The following is an 18574-nucleotide window of genomic DNA, read 5'->3' as shown; positions in this document are numbered from 1 at the left end:
ACATTCTGCAGTCTGCCTCAAATGCTAGTTTTCTAAAGTTCCTCAATAGTGCCTCGCGAAAAGAACATCGTCTTCCCACCAGGGATTTCCATTTGAGTTCACGTAGCATCTCAACAATACTTGCGAGCTGCTCGAGCATACCGGTAACAAATCTAGCAGCACGCCTCTGAATCGCTTCGATGTCTTCCTTTTTTCGTCTTTTTCGTTCAGTTCAGTTTGAATATAAAATTTATCAAGCATGCTCTAATAACACATATCTAATTGTTATTTTTATGAAAAACGCACGTCTTCTTATTTCTAATTACATATCACACATAAAATTCAGCATATATATATTTTTAATTACTAATCCTTTTATAAAATATTTTGAATAAAGTTTGTTTCAACTAAAGAAACATTCAACGAAATGCAAATTGAATACGCACCTTTTTAGCACAGCAGAAATCAAACCCTTGTAGTCCACGTAGAAGGGTGGGATGGAGGGGGGTGGCGGGCAAGTACACTACCACTGCGTTGTGCTGTCTGTCGATGAACCGGTCTTACTTTCGGGTATTCAAGACACACGAAAGGACTTCAAAGTTGATTCTTTCGAGAGTTTTTGAGTGTTGCATTGAACTGCTTTGTGAACTGATATTTGATTTCTGAATTTCACGCACCATAAATATAAAACATTCAAAAAGCCGATTGCCAAGTGGTATCCTTGTCAGTCGCTGCTACAGCACTCATTATTCTTGGAGTTGTTCTGTCCTTGCTAATATATATTGACAAAACCAATACCGTACTACAGTAATGTGGGACTCCACTATCGAGTGGCACGTAAAATTCCATTTTAAAAATAATTTTGTTTGCAACAGGTAGCAAAACGACGTTTTCTGTTGGCATTGAGCGTCGCATGAACTTTTTTCCCTTTGTTGTTATTTCATTCCGTCTCGCCCGTATGGGTAGGGTGGCGGGGGGGGGGGGGGGGGGGGAGAGAATGTCTTTCAGCCGTACTGTCAACCCACTCTTCAGCCAGCTGGACAAGTAAAAATAAATCATAAATGCGAGATATTTACATAGATTTAAAGATTTGGGATGGGAGAAATTAATTGAAGCATTCATGTGTATGTGAAACAAGGAGTTCATCTTGAAATTAAAACCAGTAATAATAAAAGGGTACAACGGAAAACAACAAGGGTACGTTTAAAACTTTTAAAATGGAGTTAAAAAATCATTGATCTTAAAAAGAAGCACTTCACTGCCACTAAAACAGGAAGGACCTGCCCTGGTATTGGGACCCTATGTTGGAGGAGATAAGGTTTAGTGAGGAGGAGGTAAGGATGGAGGACTGATGCGTGGTATCAATGGAGCAGAGAAGGCTGTTGGAAAACGAGAATGGGGAGGGTATTGGTGAGGCCAATATTTGAAGGGGAAATGGGGGATAGGAGCAGGGAAATATGGACAGGCGAGGGAGAGTGAGCCTTTATGAGGTGGAATGGGTGGGTTGAATTTAAAGTTGGTGGATGGGTAAATTTCGGGACGGATCGCATGAAACTTGTGATGAGTAGTATCTGTTTAGCCTGGCAGCAAATAACTGCCAAAACACCTGACGCGCCTGACGACTTTTAGGAGAGATACATGGTTCGTTAACTAAATTCCATAGTACATAAATAACGATAAAACACGCCATGGAGATAGTAGCAATAGAAGTGAGCAGATGACACGGTGATTATAAGATCGAGCATAGCCAGAGATTTCTCGAGCTGTGCCGTAAACTTCTTGAGCAGTGCGGCCCACGAGGAAGACAAGTCGCAATGCACACATTACAGCACGTGACTCTGCAGGCAGGTCATACGAGCGCCAGCAGAAGTCTCCGGCCGGGAGCGAGTAGCTATTTTGGGCGAGTTTGATAATTCCTAACGATAGCACACGACAAAGTTCAGGCTTTCGATGGTTACCTTTTGATTGACATACAGATTGATCCTGGACCCTGCACGGAGCCGAGCAGTAAGGCGACTAGTGTGACGTCTCAAGTTCGTTGCGGGACCCGTATTTCTCGTGGACCCGCTCGAGCAGTTCGTGTCGCGATCACGCCCAGTCTTTTTACGATTTGCGCCATGCTGTATCACATACGATATTCGCATCTGCACTTATCTGCGTAATAGTAGGTAGAAACACTTCACCTGCAACACGTCGACGCACTGGCGAATATATATCGCCTCTAGTATGGGCATCTTGGCGTGCAGCCGGACCTGCACGAAGGTGTGCAGGTCATCGTAGATGCCATCGAAGAGGTGCGACAGCACGGCGTACTCGCCCTCGGAACGCTTGCGCAGCCAACCCTCTACGATTGGCCTCCAGCGCAGAGAGGAGGCGCTGATGAAGACCATCCCCATGCGCGACACCGTCGCCGGCGAGGCGTTGTCCACGTTGTCCGGCTCGAACAGCAACTTGCAGTTGGGAGCCATCGTGATGCGGTCGCCGTTGGCCAGCGTCAGCGTCTGCAAGCAGCCTTAAATTAGTGAGCATCCGACAAGGCCCAAAGTTGCGGTATCGTAACGACAACTACCGTATTTAAAATTAATTTAGCTGGTGAAACAGGCAAGTGTTTCTGTACCTGCAATAAACGTTACTCTAAAATTCTCCGATTTCAAGTTACGGATACGGTAAGTGGCCGGTTTCCTCCTCTCTCCCCTCCCCACCTTTTTCCCAGTCTAGCATCTACCGTATGTGATTTATATCGTTTGGGATGTACGATAACACTATGTGCTTTATATGCTATATGGCACTATGTGCTATGGCGGTAGCCAGCCGCTGTGGCCGAGCGGTTCTAGGCGTATCGGTCCGGAACCGCGCGACTGCTACGGCCGCAGGTTCGATTCCTGCCTCGGGCATGGATGTGTGTGATGTCCTTAGGTTAGTTAGGTTTAAGTAGTTCTAAGTTCTAGGGGACTGATGACCTCAGATGTTAAGTCCCATAGTGCTCAGAGCCATTTGAAGCTATGGCGGTACATGGGACCAAATAATATTTCTGCAATGTCGTCCGAACAAGACACAGCCAGGGCAAAAGCACCGTAGGCACAAAGACGCAAGCTGGTGTCACTGCCATAGAGTCTCGCCACTTGCGCGAGTTCCATCAGCGCCAAGGCCGGCGCTGAAGATGAAGATATCGACTTCACCTCGGCCAGTCGCGGGCCGATTCAATTCGCCAATGACCGGATGACAACGAACAGAAGCCTCCTCGGAAGACAGAATAGCAGCTCTCGCCCGCTTGGCTATAGATCATCGTCCAGGACTCACTTAGACAGGGAACGTCGTTTAGTGAACTCTTAGAAGTGAAGAGACAGGAGTTGTAAATTGCATTTTCTAAGTACTGTGAAGTTTACCTACGATTATTTGCACTTAGCCATTAAGGGCATGTTTTGTGTTATATTACATGCAGTGCAGCAGACTTAAATCATTCAACTAGTCACAAAGATAAATAAACCTTTTTAACTGATTTGTGTGACTTTGTTACTAAGTTGTTGGAGTGTTGTGGAACCTTCGTTCTCCTATCCTGTTACCTGACCCTGGAGCATAGCTGTGTAACAGTGGCAGGGAGCAATTGTCTTACCGGTGTCTTGCACCAGAAGCTGTTTCACGAACTCACATACTCGACCTACCGTAACAATAATGGTAACTTGGCCTCATCAGCGGTGCCGATGGGGCCTTTGCTAAACTGGTGACGAGAGTCCACGAAAATTTCTTAGTTTTATATGGACATGACAGGTTATCCCTCACGATGGATTTTTTTTCTACTAAAATATTTCCTGTTTCATAAAAAACAGGTTGTGTTCATGTGCAAAATAAATGTTCTTCTATTTTATGTAAGCACAGTAGCGCATACTGGGTACTTTCTGGTACCGAAGTTGAGCCTGACAGACGGACTGTCCTAGTTTTAACAATATTGTTATCCCCTGTCTAACTACCTGTATTTAGATTTGTGGCGTATGTTTGTATTGCTATTTTATATTTTAACTTTATGACGCTTGTCATATCGCACTATTGTTGTGACTGTAGCTTTTGACCATTAGTGGCGCCCCGTAATACTCCCGAATATTTTGTGTAACCTTTTATCACTGTAGAGTCGTAATGGCCACTTTCATAAAGAAAAAAATTCTTTTAAAGTAAGTTGGTTCACAGCCATCAGACACAAGATATAAAAATGTAGATCAGTTGATGTGCCTTGGCGCCACGTTTTGTAATCCCACCAGATAGCAAAAATTGCTTCTTGGTCCGGACTCTGCAGAATTGTGTCTGTAGTCTGCGAATGTCTGTTTCACGTACAACTTGAAACGCCATATCTATGTGCAGCAATTGTTCCTGGGTAGGTGTAGTACAGTTTGTGCCAAGTGATTTCAAAGTGGAATGCTATAGCTGTCAACTACTATGTTATATAAAAAATTTATGTATCTGCTTTTTTGTAGATATCTGACGGTAATAAATTTCTAGACGCGTCATGTGAGCAATAAAGTCATTTCTTGCGTGATGTTTGACTTTTGCCATTGCGACCCAGTCACTCTAAATGAAGAACTACTGATTATTAGCACTGTCTCTCTTAAACCTAGGTACATTCCTGTAATATTATGTACAAGGTAGCTGCAGACGATGTAAACTGATCAATATCTAATAAATATAATGTAATGAGCCACCCTACGTTTTGGTTTAGATGTAAAATAGCTGCATCAGCCATAGACGCGAATGGTTATCTATCTAACGGAGTAGTTACTGACTAGGATTGACAGAGTGAGAACTAAATTATACTGAATATTACTAAAGAAATATGGCATTTTTTATTATAAGTAGTGAATTCACCCGTTTAACACACAGATTAGATCGCTTAACTAGGGACAGTATTCTGTCTCGCTCGAGACTCTCGGAGAAAAATAGCCAAATTCTCAAGACTCTCGTTAAGCATCTCGAGAAATGTTGAACAGTGCTGCTATCTGTTGGCCGCGTATGGAAATAAACGTACTGTTAGTATAAGTACTGCTCTCTAGGAGCATACTTATCGGCTTTTTTATTTTGTATTTTGTCATCTGAATAGGACTCATACAACCATCATCAAACATATAAGATTAACACACTGAAGAGCAATGTGCACCTAGGATTTAATACACTGTGGAACAATAGAAATATAAAATTACTGTAGAATCACATATTAGAAGTTGATCTGCTTTTTCAATAAAAATGCATAGGAAAGGCCACATATTCTTAAGTCTTTCAAGCAGAGCACGACCGTGATACACGTCAGCAAACATCAACCGATGATGACCTGATTATGTATCCTTTCGTGCAGTCAAGACTGATGTGACTGACATCACCACAAACTTGCGGGCTAATAGGCCGTTGTCGATGTATAATATTCTCTCCTAACGTTCCCTCTCCGTCGTCTTCAGAGGTAAAGTGCCGAAGTGCAACCAGAACTCGAGGAGCACCGAATATATGGGCACTGTAGAGGCAACCACAGTCCATCACGTGACGTCGGCTACGAGATTATCTCTGGTAATGTGAACATTTTCGATTGAAAGTAATCGCTCATCATTCTTACGTTGCAATGTTGACATCCAAATTTCAACTAATTTAACATCTTCCTCTTTTCTGTTAATATTATTGTAGTGTTTATAAATTTCAATAGTCTCTCTATATATACGTGCATGATAATGCGATGTTTTTGATATGACAGTCGTCTCAGTGAACTATGTTTCATGATCACCCTCTTGGTAAAGATGTTCCGCTACGGCCGATTTCTCCTTATGTCACAGGCGGCAATTCCTCTTGTGTTCAACCAGATGGGTGTTAACACTTGTTTTTGTGTTACCAGTACAAACCAGTCTACAACTACAAGGAATATTATATGCACTCGGAGTACCTAAATGATGTCGTATATCTTTTGCCGATCTTAAACATTCTTTTATCTTTCTGGTAGTTCTGAAGGTAGATCCACACCGTAATTGCTCAACACTTTCCCAATGCGATCTCTAATCTTACTGAAGAACGGAAGGAAAATTTTCCCTTTGGCCGGCCGTCGTTCCTCGTCGATCCTGATTCTCTCCCTAGTAATGGGTCTAACTCCTTGTTCGAATAACCATTCTTCTTGAATTGCGACTGTAGATATTCAAGCTCATCTTTTAAATGAGTCGGTTCACAAATTTTGTGCGCCCAGTCCAGCAAGGTTTTAATCGCACCTTTTCTTTGTCTGGGGTGGTGGTTAGAATCTTTGTGCAGGTAACGGTCAGTATGGGAGGATTTTCTGTTTACTCTATGGCCCAACGTCCCGTCCCCTCGTTTGACAAGAGAGACATCCAAGAAATTCAGTTGGCCATTGTTCTCCCTCTGCATAGTAAACTATATTTTTGGACTGATACTGTTGAGAGAACCACGGTCGATGAGGGTCGACGGCAGCCCAAAAGGAAAGTTTTCCTTCCGTTCAACAATACCATTACAGACTGTATTGGGAAAGTGTTGAGCAAATACGGCGTAGAAACTACCTTCATACCCACCGGGAAGATTAAAGAATGTTTAAGATCGGGTGAAGATGTACGGCATCGTTTGGCTACACCGGGAGTATATAAAATTCCTTGTAGTTGTGAACTGGTTTCTGTAGTACCACAAAAAGAACTGTTAACACCCGTGTGGTTGAACACAAGAGGAATTGCCGCCTGGGACATATGGAGTTTCGGTCGTAGTGGAACATCTTTACCAGGAAGGTGACCATGAAATAAAATTCGCTGAGACGAGAGTCATGTCGAGAACTTCGCATTATCATGCCCGTATGTATAGAGAGACTATTGAGATTTATAAACACCATAATAATTTTAACAGAAAAGAGAAATGTTCCGGCGTAACGATGGGCGCCGGCGCGACGATCAAGAACGGAAGAGCAAAGAGGGCTGTGAGACGACGTCAGCCAATAGTCCGCTGACTAGCCAATAGTCCGCTGACTAGGTCGACACCAAGACAAGAGCGGCCCCTAGACGAAGCCTAGCCGCCTGGCCGCGACCGGAGTGGACGACGAGCCGTCATACAAACGCTACAGCAGTGACTTAAGAACTGTATTGTGTTGCTTGCAATGAAATTGTATATACCGAAAGACATTGATTATTTGCATGTCGCCATTTGCTTGCGACACACTTTTGTGAAATGCAAAGTTAAGTATTGTCAATTTAACTTACTGTAATAAACTCCATTAATACGATTTGCTTGAATTGTTGTCTAGCGATCCGAGAAAACAGATTCCTAGGCACTATATATTAGTCGAGTGGGCAGGATAAAAAAAAGGTTAAATTAAGTAGAATTTGAATGTCAACAATGCAGTGTAAGATTGTTCGATCGATTACTTTCAATCGAAAATGTTGGCACTAATAATCTCGTAGCTGAAGTCACGCGATGGACTGTTGTGCCTCTAAATGCCCGTATGTTCGGTGCTCCCTCGAGTTCTGGTGTAGTTCACCACTTTACCTCTGAAGACGTCGGAGAGGAAATGTTAGGAGAAAATTTTATACATCGACCACGGCCTACTAGCCCAGAAGCTTTTAGTGATGTCGCTGTCGGTACCAGACGTGAAAGCTTTCATTGTATGATGTGGCTGACATCGCCTAACCGCACAAAGGGGATACGACCGGACCAATGTGATGTCGATGCTTCCTGTAACAGCCATGGTTCAATGTGGGGCTCATGATGCTTCTGGAACATCGATGTTCCTCGTGTCAGAAGTAGATAATCGGCATCGGGTTCACTTTGGCACAACCTCTGCCCTTGTATTGGGAGGTCTCTTGACATTCTGAGTTTCACTTCACACTGATTATTGATTTCATAATTTTTAAAACATCCGTAGACGGCAATTCCACGTGTCGTTTCTCTCCGTCATAGACGATTGCTTTGGCTAGACTGTCTACTGTTCCTTACCCATGGATGGCACAGAGTGCTTTTACCCATCACATGGTTGTATCGTCCAGTGCGCAGATGTCTTAATACATCTAGGACTGATCTGGAAACTTCTAGCCCAAGTTCTAGAAAAAAATGGTTCAAATGGCTCTGAGCACTGTGGGACTTAACTGCTGAGGTCATCAGTCCCCGAGAACTTAGAACTACTTAAACCTAAGTAACCTAAGGACATCACACACATCCATGCCCGAGGCAGGATTCGAACCTGCGACCGTAGCGGTCGTGCGGTTCCAGACTGTAGCGCCTAGAACAGCCCGGCCACTCTGGCCGGCCAAGTTCTAGACACTGAAGGGCTCGTAGCATACTGAAGGGCTCGTTGCACAGCCAAAAGCCCGGTTGTTTATTTGGTTAGTTCCTTAAGTAGCTTGCAATACATGCCAATGTGAGAGCCGGTATTCCAGTAACCTCAAACACACCCAACTTCTTCTTCGAAGTGTTGGTGTAGATGAAGCGTCTTGCATTATTATGTTCGGAGAGATACTCCGTAAAAACGCAATTATTTGAATAGCCACAACCGAAGCCTATGTTAAATGCAACTGTGGCTCCAATATACTGGTACGGTAATCTAGTTCACACCAGCTTAATCTGTGTGCAGACAGGGTTCTTTCGAGAAATGGGCTATTGACCTTGTATGAGGCAGTAAGAGGAGGGAGACTTCTGTTGAGCCAGTACCTGTACATGTAGCACTATCTCGTTGAGGCGTGGACGTCTCGTAATATTTGGTCGTCTACGAAATGCCACCGTTTTAGCAGACATTTCACACTTAGGTATTCGTGTCGTCGGTACAGATGAGACTCATTTGCTTTGACTGAAACAGCATTGGCTGGTGTAGACTACATTGCTCCCAGGCATACCCTGAGTGCTTTGTACTGATCCAAAATAAAGACAAGCACAATTCTCGTACAGACGTTCTAAGGCATGATATAGTATTAATCCAATGTCTGCATTGGATCAACTCACACCCATGATAACGCGCAGTATATTAGAGGACTTTTTGCAGATTACGACAGCTTCTGTGTATTAGTCTCCCACCGAAGTTTGTGGTCGATATGGAGTGTCAGATATGTGACTACTGTCTTGACTGTTAGTTCGTGCGGCCCAAACTTCAGTGCCTTTTTGGAGAAGCCTTGTGTCTGGTGAAGAATATATCAAAAGACTTTCTAGGTGATATATCGAAACTATTCTTCTCCGTATAAGTGTGTAGTCTAGACCCAGGTTCACCCAATAATGCAGGCTACCATTAAGGGTGGCACGCGCTGAATAAATACACAGGTCGTCGTCATACCGTAAAACTGTTCCATTGTTTGACAAAATACAGCGTAGGTCTAACGTAAATACATTGAAAATTAGGGAAGGTATAACGGATCCCTTTGGTAGCTCAATGCTTGTCGTTAAAAGCCCCTTATAGCCATTACCACTTCTTACTACTAGTGACCGATGGGAACGTAAGTGGGTAAGTTTATCCCTCTGTGACATATCTGGATATTTTGTTATTGTTTCGTTCGTGTCATTTCCTCTCCGAAAACCAGACGAAGTTTCGGGAACGTGTTGTGGTGCTCGTACTGCCACTCTAGTCTATGTTTCAACTGCTTTTCCAGTACTTTCTGAACACAGTTCAGGAGCGTTATAGGCCAATATGTGTGTACTTCATTAGGTGGGTTACCATGATTTCCTACCAGGACTATTCGTGACGCCTTCTATTCTGGGATAGGCTTCAGTCTTTCTGCATTAATGAAGATAGCATGCGCTAATGCATGTTGTCAGCCCTGGGACGCTACTTCACCCTCGTAACAGAGCTCTGTCGAATTCTGTAACAGTAAAGCATTCGTTCAAATAATGGTCTTTTTCCTCGTCTTAGTCATCAATGAGTTGTTCAACAGAGTCTGGAGCCTAGCGTTTCAGGAAATCATCCTCTAATTTGTTCGGAAGCGCTATGTCCTATTGTTGTTCCAGGCTCTACGTATACGCTCAAGTCGTTCCCAGATGGTTGCGTGGGATATGCCTTTGTTAAAGTTGTTTCAGAAGTTGAGCCATGAATATTTGTTGTTATTTGTAAATAGTCGCTTTACGTTCACCTTCAGTCTACTAATGTTATTGCAATTTTCTTCCAAAAGCGTGTCTTTCGTAGAGTTTTGGAGCGTTAATCAGGTCCAACAATGCATTATTGCATTTCTCGTCCACTACTCTGGTAAGATTTTACTTTTCGGAACAAAGTATTAATTTTTTTTTGGGAAAGATACCGTTCCAGTTTCCCCAATACAAGCAATGAAGTTCGAGTAGTCTGTTCATGTGTCTTCCCTGTCTGCTTAGCGAATCTTTCAAATGTAAGCTGGCCATATCACACTATATATCACTCCTGTGTTACATGTGAAAACGGTGGGTAGATCATCAGATCCAAGGGGTTCTGCTACCGCCCCCAGTGCGACGTGTAACGTTAGACTATGTGACACTAAACGTACATCTACAGTGCACAATCGCTGGTGTGATACATTTATTCTCGTCGGGAAACCGTAATTTAAAACGATGAAGTTATCGGCGTCGACAATCACTGCTATCATTCCACCGATGCTGTTTTTTCGGTCGGTGAAGAGCATTAAAATCACCCAATTTTATTTTCGGCTGCGCTACCGAATTAACCAGCATACTGTATTATTGTTTCGTTACGATCTCCGTTAACGATCTGTTAACTGACATTATGTTTATTTCTTTCCTGTTCGTGTGTAATGTACCTGCAGCAGCCTGGAGTGGTAGTAGTAATAATATGCCTGTAGCTCCTATTGTTTAGTTGATTATGCATGCTACTGTATTGGCGTAGGAGCGCGCCTTAAGGCGGCAGCCTGATGGTAGAAAGCTGGCCATCTGGATCGTCCTCCAGATGGGCGAGGTTATGCCTGTAAATTTCCCTTTTGTGATAAGGGCCGCCACCTCAAAGGTATGCCACATATCGCGAATGACCACGGAGGATCTGGTGGGGCCTGCAGTTGTACGCAGGTCGGCAGAAAAACAGCAAAGGGCGGACAGCGGGGGCCCGAGAACCTCTGCGGAGCATCTGGCAATTTGAAGAAGCATGTCTCCCACCCCGTAGGTGGATGGGGGGAAGGAGGAGTGGGGGAGGCGGAGGTGTGAAGGGAAGTGAGAAGGCCTTGGTTTTCAGCAGTTTGTGATTGTTCGAGAAGAATGCACGTTCATTTACCACCCCCTATGCAGTCTTTGAGGACGACGATTTTCCCCAGTACATGTGCTGCTTTATGACCAGTTCATTATGAGTGCTGGTTTTTTCACGACAGTTTCGAAGTGTAATTAGAACTGTGACGCATTTTTTCCCCATGAGTTGTGGTAGTGTGTATTGGCTTCGATTACCTGGACTGCAGGATGGTTTTTGAGCAGGAATCTGTAGCGAACTCTGACGTCAAACAGCGATAATACTGTATGTATACAGGTAATACACTTTTTAAACTCTTCTCCGTCCAACACCAGCATCTCACCAGTTGAATATATTTTCTGCCAAAAAGAATAAAGATAGTACCTTACACCCCAGGCTTTTTCCCGCAAGCTTGTAGGTGTAGGGTAAAATTTGAATGTGTCTATCGCTAGTGTCGAGTGGTACTATTGCGAAATTTTTTCCCAGCAGGATAACACCAATTGCATGGTATCGTCTGTTTTTGCGTTGTATTGTGATTTTATGGCATCCTCGTGTAGCACTATGCGTATGGTTGTGTAATTAGGCTGCATCTTTGTGATTAATTATGTAATTAGGATCGATCTTTACTGTTTTACTATGTAAGAACTTTGTTCTTTCAAATGTTACAGCCATTTTCAATTTTCCGTCAATTCCAAACGCCTCTGGTGGTATAATTGTGCTGGCGGGCCGGCCGGGGTGGCCGAGCGGCTCTAGGTGCTACAGTTTGGAACCGCGCGACCGCTATGGTTGCAGGTTCGAATCCTGCCTCGGGCATGGATGTGTGTGATGTCCTTAGGTTAGTTAGGTTTAATTAGTTCTAAGTTCTAGGGGACTGATGACCTCAGATGTTAAGTCCCATAGTGCTCAGAGCCATTTTTTGTGTTGGCGGGAGGGGGGGTTCAATTGGACTTCCTGCTCAGGAGGACCCGCCTCTGCGCTTTAAAGGATACAAGACACTGGCCACGGCGTTTCCTTAACTTGTCCATTTTACTTGACTTTCTTAATATATCGTTTAACTTGGACTATTGGATACTGACGTTGAATGACAGCCATTATATATTTTTCCGGAAGTTTAGTAATGAAATTTTTTATTATTATTGTCTGTTGTCTGGAATGGAAAATTGGTATATATACCTCCAGTCTGTTATGAGGAAAAACAGTGTTTTGAGCCATATAATCAGTAGCTGCTGCTGCCATTAATCGGAGTTTAACGCGGTTACAGCCAGATGATCTGATATACGTAACGCTTTTAGTGATCTGCAGACCCAGCCTATTTGTCAGCCCATGTAATCTCCAAATGCTTCTCTCTCTTTGCACGTGAATACAATGCAAGGGCCAACATCATACTGCTCATACAAATTTTCAGCAGTTCGTCCTACCTTTTTCTGGAGATATGAATTTTCATTGATGTTTGTAGCCGTCGCTGTGCTCGGTGCTTGTTATGAAGTTGCTTCAGGGCCCTCTATCGTTTTCATAGTTTTGTGACTGCTTCAGTCATCTTCATGAATCTTTGAACGCTTCTGACTGGAGATTCTGTCTTCTTATGTCGTTTAGACGTTATCTTTTTCCTGATGTACCATTGATAGCGCATCAGCCACTAGATCGCTTGTTGGTCTTGTGTTATCTACCATTTTGGGTGGAAGTGACACGTGGTTTGCTATTAGCGACACCGCCATACACCGTAGCAACAATACAATGTAACGCTAAAATACTGGAACGCTAAGACCGGATCGACAACAGATACGCCGGCCGGTGTGGCCGTGCTGTTCTAGGCGCTTCAGTCTGGAACCGCGTGACCGCTACGGTTGCAGGTTCGAATCCTGCCTCGGGCATGGATGTGTGTGATGTCCTTAGGTTAGTTAGGTTTAGGTAGTTCTAAGTTCTAGGGGACTGATGACCACAGATGTTAAGCCCCATAGTGCTCAGAGCCATTTGAACCATTTGACAACAGATACATAAATTTATCTTCACGGGACCGAAGTTGTTTATAGTGTATTGGAAAATTTGTGGTGAGGACTATGAGACCAAACTGCTGAAGTCATCGGTCCCTAGGCTTAAGCACTACTTAATCTAACTTACATTAACTTACTCTAAGGACAACTCACACACCAATGCCGAGGGAGGACTCGAACCTGACGGGGGAGCCGCGCGAACCGTGACAAGACGCTTCAGACCATACGGCTACCCCGCGCGGCTGTAAGTGCACTGCTAACGAGCGCAGACGCGATGTAGACGCGACCGTCTGCTAAGAGACGCGGAAGTGAATCGTAGCCATCACGTTAAGCCGTGTACTTACTTGTCACGTTTAAAACGGTACAGATACATCGGTCTCGAACCCGGCTGATATGCACGCAAAACGGACAGTCAGGTGCAGCAGCTGCGGTGTGTGGTGGAAACAGCGATACATGACGTTCCGTTTTGTGGAGTATACGAGGGCATTTCCAAAAGTAAGGTCTCCTATTTTTTTATAAGTACATAGACCTGTTTATTTCTACAATGGTTTACATCAGTTTACAGCTTGAACATTTAGCTATTTTTCGACATAATCACCATTTCTGTCGATGCATTTTTGTAGACGCTGTGGCAGTTTTTGTATGCCCATGTCATACCAGCTCGCCGCCATGCTGTTTAGAAAGTTATGAACCTCTTCTTTCACCTCGTCGTCGGATCTGAAATCGCTTTCTGGCCAATTGTTCTTTTACCCTCGGGAACAGTCGATAGTCACTGGGCGCCAAGTCAGGACTATAGAGGGTGGGTGGGTGATTATGTTCCACTGAAACTGTTGCAGGAGAGCAACGGTTTGCCGAGCGATGTGTGGGCGAGCGTTGTCATGGAGAATATGTGTGCCCTTGCTCAACATTCCTCTTCTCCGGTTCTGATTTACCCGTTTGAGTTTTTTCAGAGTCTCACAGCATATGTCAGCGTTAATTTTGGTCCCAGTGGGCATAAAGTCGACCAACAATAACCCTTTCCGATCCCAGAAAATGGTTGTCATGACTTTACCGGCAGACTGTATTTGTTTGAATTTCCGCGGTTTTGGCGAAGAAGGATGCCACCACTGGCATGATTGTTGTTTGGTCTCAGGTGTAAAATGGTATGCCCAGGTTTCGTCACCCGTGACAATTGAGTCCAGAAAGTGGTCCTGTTCGGCTGCAAGGCGGTGAAGAAATGCGCGGGAAGCATCAACTCGTTGTCGCATGTGATTCTCAGTCAGCGTGCGTGGCACCCATCTTGCGCACACCTTCCGGTAGTTCAATGTTTCCGTTAAAATTCTGTGAGCGGTGATTCGTGAAACCTCAGGAACCAACGTGCAGAGATCATCCAGGGGAATCCGCCGATCTTCACGCATGATTTGCTCAACCTTCAACACTGTCTCCTCAGAAATTGACGGTCTCCCGCTCCTTTGTTCGTCGTGAATTTCGGTCCGACCAGCAGCGAACTCTCTCTACACCACTTACGAACATTTTTGACATCCATGCACGACTCACCATACACTTCCGTCAATTGGCGATGGATTTCAATCGGCGCAGTGCCCTTTTCGTTCAAAACCGAATAACTACGCACAGTTCGGACTTGACGGTAACAACCAACGGGAGCTCCATTCTCAACGGCTGCCAAGCCGAGACTGGGCCCCTCAGGGCGGCGTGTGCATGTTTACACACAGCGCGTGGAGCACTCTTCATAAATGTGTGACCAACTGCCACACAAACAGAGTTCTGTAATTATAAAAAAAATAGGAGACCTTAGTTTTGGGATTACCCTCGTATATGAATGTGGAAACAATTTTTTATTTCAACATTATAGTGGCACTAAGCAATCTACACAATTACTGTAATGTGGTTTTTATGTGACACTACAGAAATGCTGAGTATACACTTGTCTCCGCATTTATCTACGTTGAAAACGTGTGACACCTCTTGGAATACTGCGCAAAAAGCAATCATTATGCAAATAACAGCAATTACAAAGTCGTTGCCAGAAGTCTGAGGCAAAATTTCGACAATGAAGTCGTCGAAACTGACAGACTGAATTAATTTTAAATAATATTTACACAGGAAAAAGGGACTTGTTTACGAGGTGCTTAGAACGACATTTTTGTGTATAATTTTGTAAATAAAATTCATAATTTAAATATTTCGGACTTTTCTTCATTTTAGTACTATTAGTGTAATCCATCCCCATAGAACCTTCGACGACAAACCGCCTTCATGCTAACACACGTTTGAAGTTTTCAGAAATGTTCAACTGATGTTGGAACAAGAATCTTACCACAGACACAAATAAAACTAAGTATCTGAATACACTGGCATATCTAAAATGGACGTCTACTTAAAAGTTTTACACTTGTGCTCAAGAAGACAGAGCAGAGGTAGGTAAGTAAGAAAATAATAACGTACGATTAATGGTAGCTGATTAGCTCAGTGGTAGCTGGCACGGCAGCCCAGCTATTTCGGTCTGGGCATAGGTCACTCTCCGTAATAAAACAACGAGTGAAGTTCTCATCGATGAAATTTAAGAGGTGTCACGTGACATTAACACAGAAATAATGACAAAAATGAGAGAAACAGAGAAACAGAAAGAAAAAAAGAGATTAGCATTGCTGATTGTGATGTGAGGTAACCGGTTTCGGTTCCCGGTACCGCCAGGGATTTTTCCTCGCTTGGGGGAGTGGAAGGAGTCCACTCAGCCTCGTGGTGCAAACTGAGGAGCTACTTGACCGTGTAGAAGGGGATCCAGGTCTGCAGAGCTGGGAGAGCAGTGTCTAATCCGCGCTCCTCCATAGCACATCCGAATGACGACGCTGGTTGAGAATGAGACGACAGTTCGTCGGTCCCCATTGGCTCATCTGTGATCAGAGCAAAGGAGCTTTCCTTTTTGCCACTGTGAGATGAAGAAGTTGGCGCAGAAGAGGTATTCCTGGCGCACTGCGTAACACCAGTCTCAGAAGACTGACGGAAAAAAAAGACGATAGAGACACAGGGAAAAGATGTTATCCAAAACGAATTTGTAGAAAAAGCTCAAGAGAAAAAATAACATACTGTCGTGATTATTAATACCTTCAGCAATAACCTACAGGAAATGAGCGCTGCTTGTCACGATTAAGTAGGAATGTTGTGTCAAGACTCATTGTATGCCTGATTTCGAACTAATTACAGCGAGAACAGATAAGACATTGCACTTTACACGATAGCGTCATTTGGACCCAGTATGGAGTAGCATGGGGTCAGCACACCGCTCTCATGAATGTTGCCGACTTTCCAGACTTAGGTACCGCTACTTCTCATTCAGTAATCTACTCAGCTGATCTTAGACGCTGAAAGCAGCCCGTTTCAATACTCCCACAACGAAAAAATCGCTGATAGTATTGGAAATTGAACCTAGGTCTTCCACATGACAGTCAGACACGCTAATCACTCAATTATAAGGCGGTCTCTTTTCCTCCCTGCGCCACAATTAAAAGTTAGTATTCTCGTATACTTGTGATCCTCAGAGTTACGGAAAAATACCTTGTTATCGTCGAGCACAGAGTTTAGGTTCTCGATCCAGACGGCGTCGACAGGCCCGTCGAGAACCAGCCAGATGTAGTCCGTCTTCTTGGCCTTGAGCGTCTTGCGCCAGAGGGTGGAGAAGATGCCGTCAGTCCAGTCGTTGGTGGCGACGTCGAGACGGCCGAACATCTGTGGCGCCGTGATGGCCTTGGGGTTCATGCGCATCTCGCGATGGGGCATGCCCAACTCAGTGAGCGAACGCATCAGGCAGTGGATGCACGTCGTCTTGCCCGCACCGGTGGGCCCCAGCGCCATCAGGCCGTGCCGCACCAGCGACGTCTCGTAGAATTGCACCACCTGCAACGAAGCGAGCTCCAGTTCTCGACACCTCACTCTGTTTCAATGTTATTTTATTCAAAGTAATACAGGGATTGAACAAAGTATGGAAACAACGCCAGAAGCGCATGGTTGAACATAAATGCAGATCTTAGCCAAGCCTGCAGGTTGCGCTGTTGTATCTGACCACGTACTGCACCCTCGTAATATCCTCAATACGTTGCAAGTGTCAGTCATGGCTGGAACAGAGTTCTGTGTAGTTGTGAGTGCATTATGTAAGAAGTAAGTGACTTCGAACGCTGGCAAATGGTTGGCGCTTGTATGGTGAATGCTTCCGTAACCAAACTAGGCGAAATGTTTGGTATTTTAAGAGGCACCACATCGAAGATTCATACTACACAAGGAAAGCGGAAAAACATCATCGTGACAGACTCTGATTGAAGGGGTTTGTGACGAAAAATAAGAGGGCGAAAGCTGCAAAAGTCATTGCAGATCTGAGTATCGATCTCACGAACACTATCAATATCAAAACAACACGAAGAGAGTTGTTCCATTAAGTTTCGGGTATGCAGTCGCAAGAAATCTCCTTCTTCTAATATTTCGACCGTATAACGTTCAGCCATCTTCAGAGTGAGCCGCAAGACTGCCGCTCCAGTGCTCGCTTCGTCCCTCTATACTCGTGTACCGCGCGACTGCGCATGCGGCCACAGATGCAAATGCGCCAGAGACGTTGGTCGGCGGCAGAGACGTGCATAATGTGCGAGTTGTATCTATGACTCCGCAGTCGACCTGTGTTGGCATATCGATGTATGATTGTGAGCTGCACTCTGACGACGTCTTTGTGAGTTTATTACAGCAAGTGCCGGATTCCATGCTTTATCAAGATTGAAACCACTATCTCTATTTATTAAATTCGTCGTCAAGCGAAATTCAATTGCCTCCTTCACTATCGAGTCCAAAAAGGATGATGTAGTTGCCAAAATTTCGACGTTGTCATACAACATACTGTGACCATTATCAATACAGTGCTCTGCCACTGCCGACTTGTTAGGCTGTAAAAGCCGTGTGTACCTCCGGTGTTCTGTACATCTTTCTTGGACAGTACGAGTTGTTTGTCCGATGTAAGAAAGGCCACATTCACATGGAATTTTGTAAACTCCAGATTTTCGGAGCAGCAAATCATCTTTGACGGAGCCCACGAGTGCAGCTGGAGGATGAAAAATCACTTTTACTTTGTGTCTGCCGAGAATTCGTCCTATTTTTGATGATTGGCTACCCACATATGGCAGGAAGGCCATAGATTTAAAGATTTCTTCATCTTCTTCTGCTTTCTTTGTGGCCTCTTTCGGTTTCATTTTCATTGCCCTCTGTATTTGTTGTGGAGAGTACCTATTGTCTTCAAACACTCTTTGTAAGTGGGAAAGTTCATCTTGCTGACTGCTTTAGTCAGAAATAACATGCGCTCTGTGGGTCAAAGTTCGGAGAACACTCATTGTCTGGGCAGGATGGTGGCAGCTATTTGCACGTAAATACAGATCGGTGTGCGTCGGCTTCCTATGCACTTCATGTCCCAAAGGGACGAAGCGAGCGGCTGAACGTTATA

The 18574-nt window shown here is 44.3% G+C and overlaps 1 protein-coding gene across 1 annotated transcript in view; it reads right to left on the bottom strand.

Moving 5' to 3' along the window:
• Positions 1-18574, bottom strand: part of LOC126235215 (dynein axonemal heavy chain 8-like) — a 570318-nt gene that overhangs the window by 254009 nt on the left and 297735 nt on the right. Inside the window, exons 25-26 of the mRNA XM_049943945.1 lie at positions 16654-16992; positions 2163-2480 (exon numbers count right to left, since the gene is read on the bottom strand). Of these exons, the coding sequence (XP_049799902.1) occupies positions 2163-2480; positions 16654-16992 (657 nt within the window). The remainder of the gene's footprint in view (positions 1-2162; positions 2481-16653; positions 16993-18574) is intronic.

The sequence above is a fragment of the Schistocerca nitens genome, chromosome 2, assembly GCF_023898315.1.
Source record: "Schistocerca nitens isolate TAMUIC-IGC-003100 chromosome 2, iqSchNite1.1, whole genome shotgun sequence".
NCBI classification, from domain to species: Eukaryota; Metazoa; Arthropoda; class Insecta; order Orthoptera; family Acrididae; genus Schistocerca; species Schistocerca nitens.
Note: the sequence above shows the minus strand (reverse complement) of the source record. Positions and strands in the feature narration are given on the sequence as shown.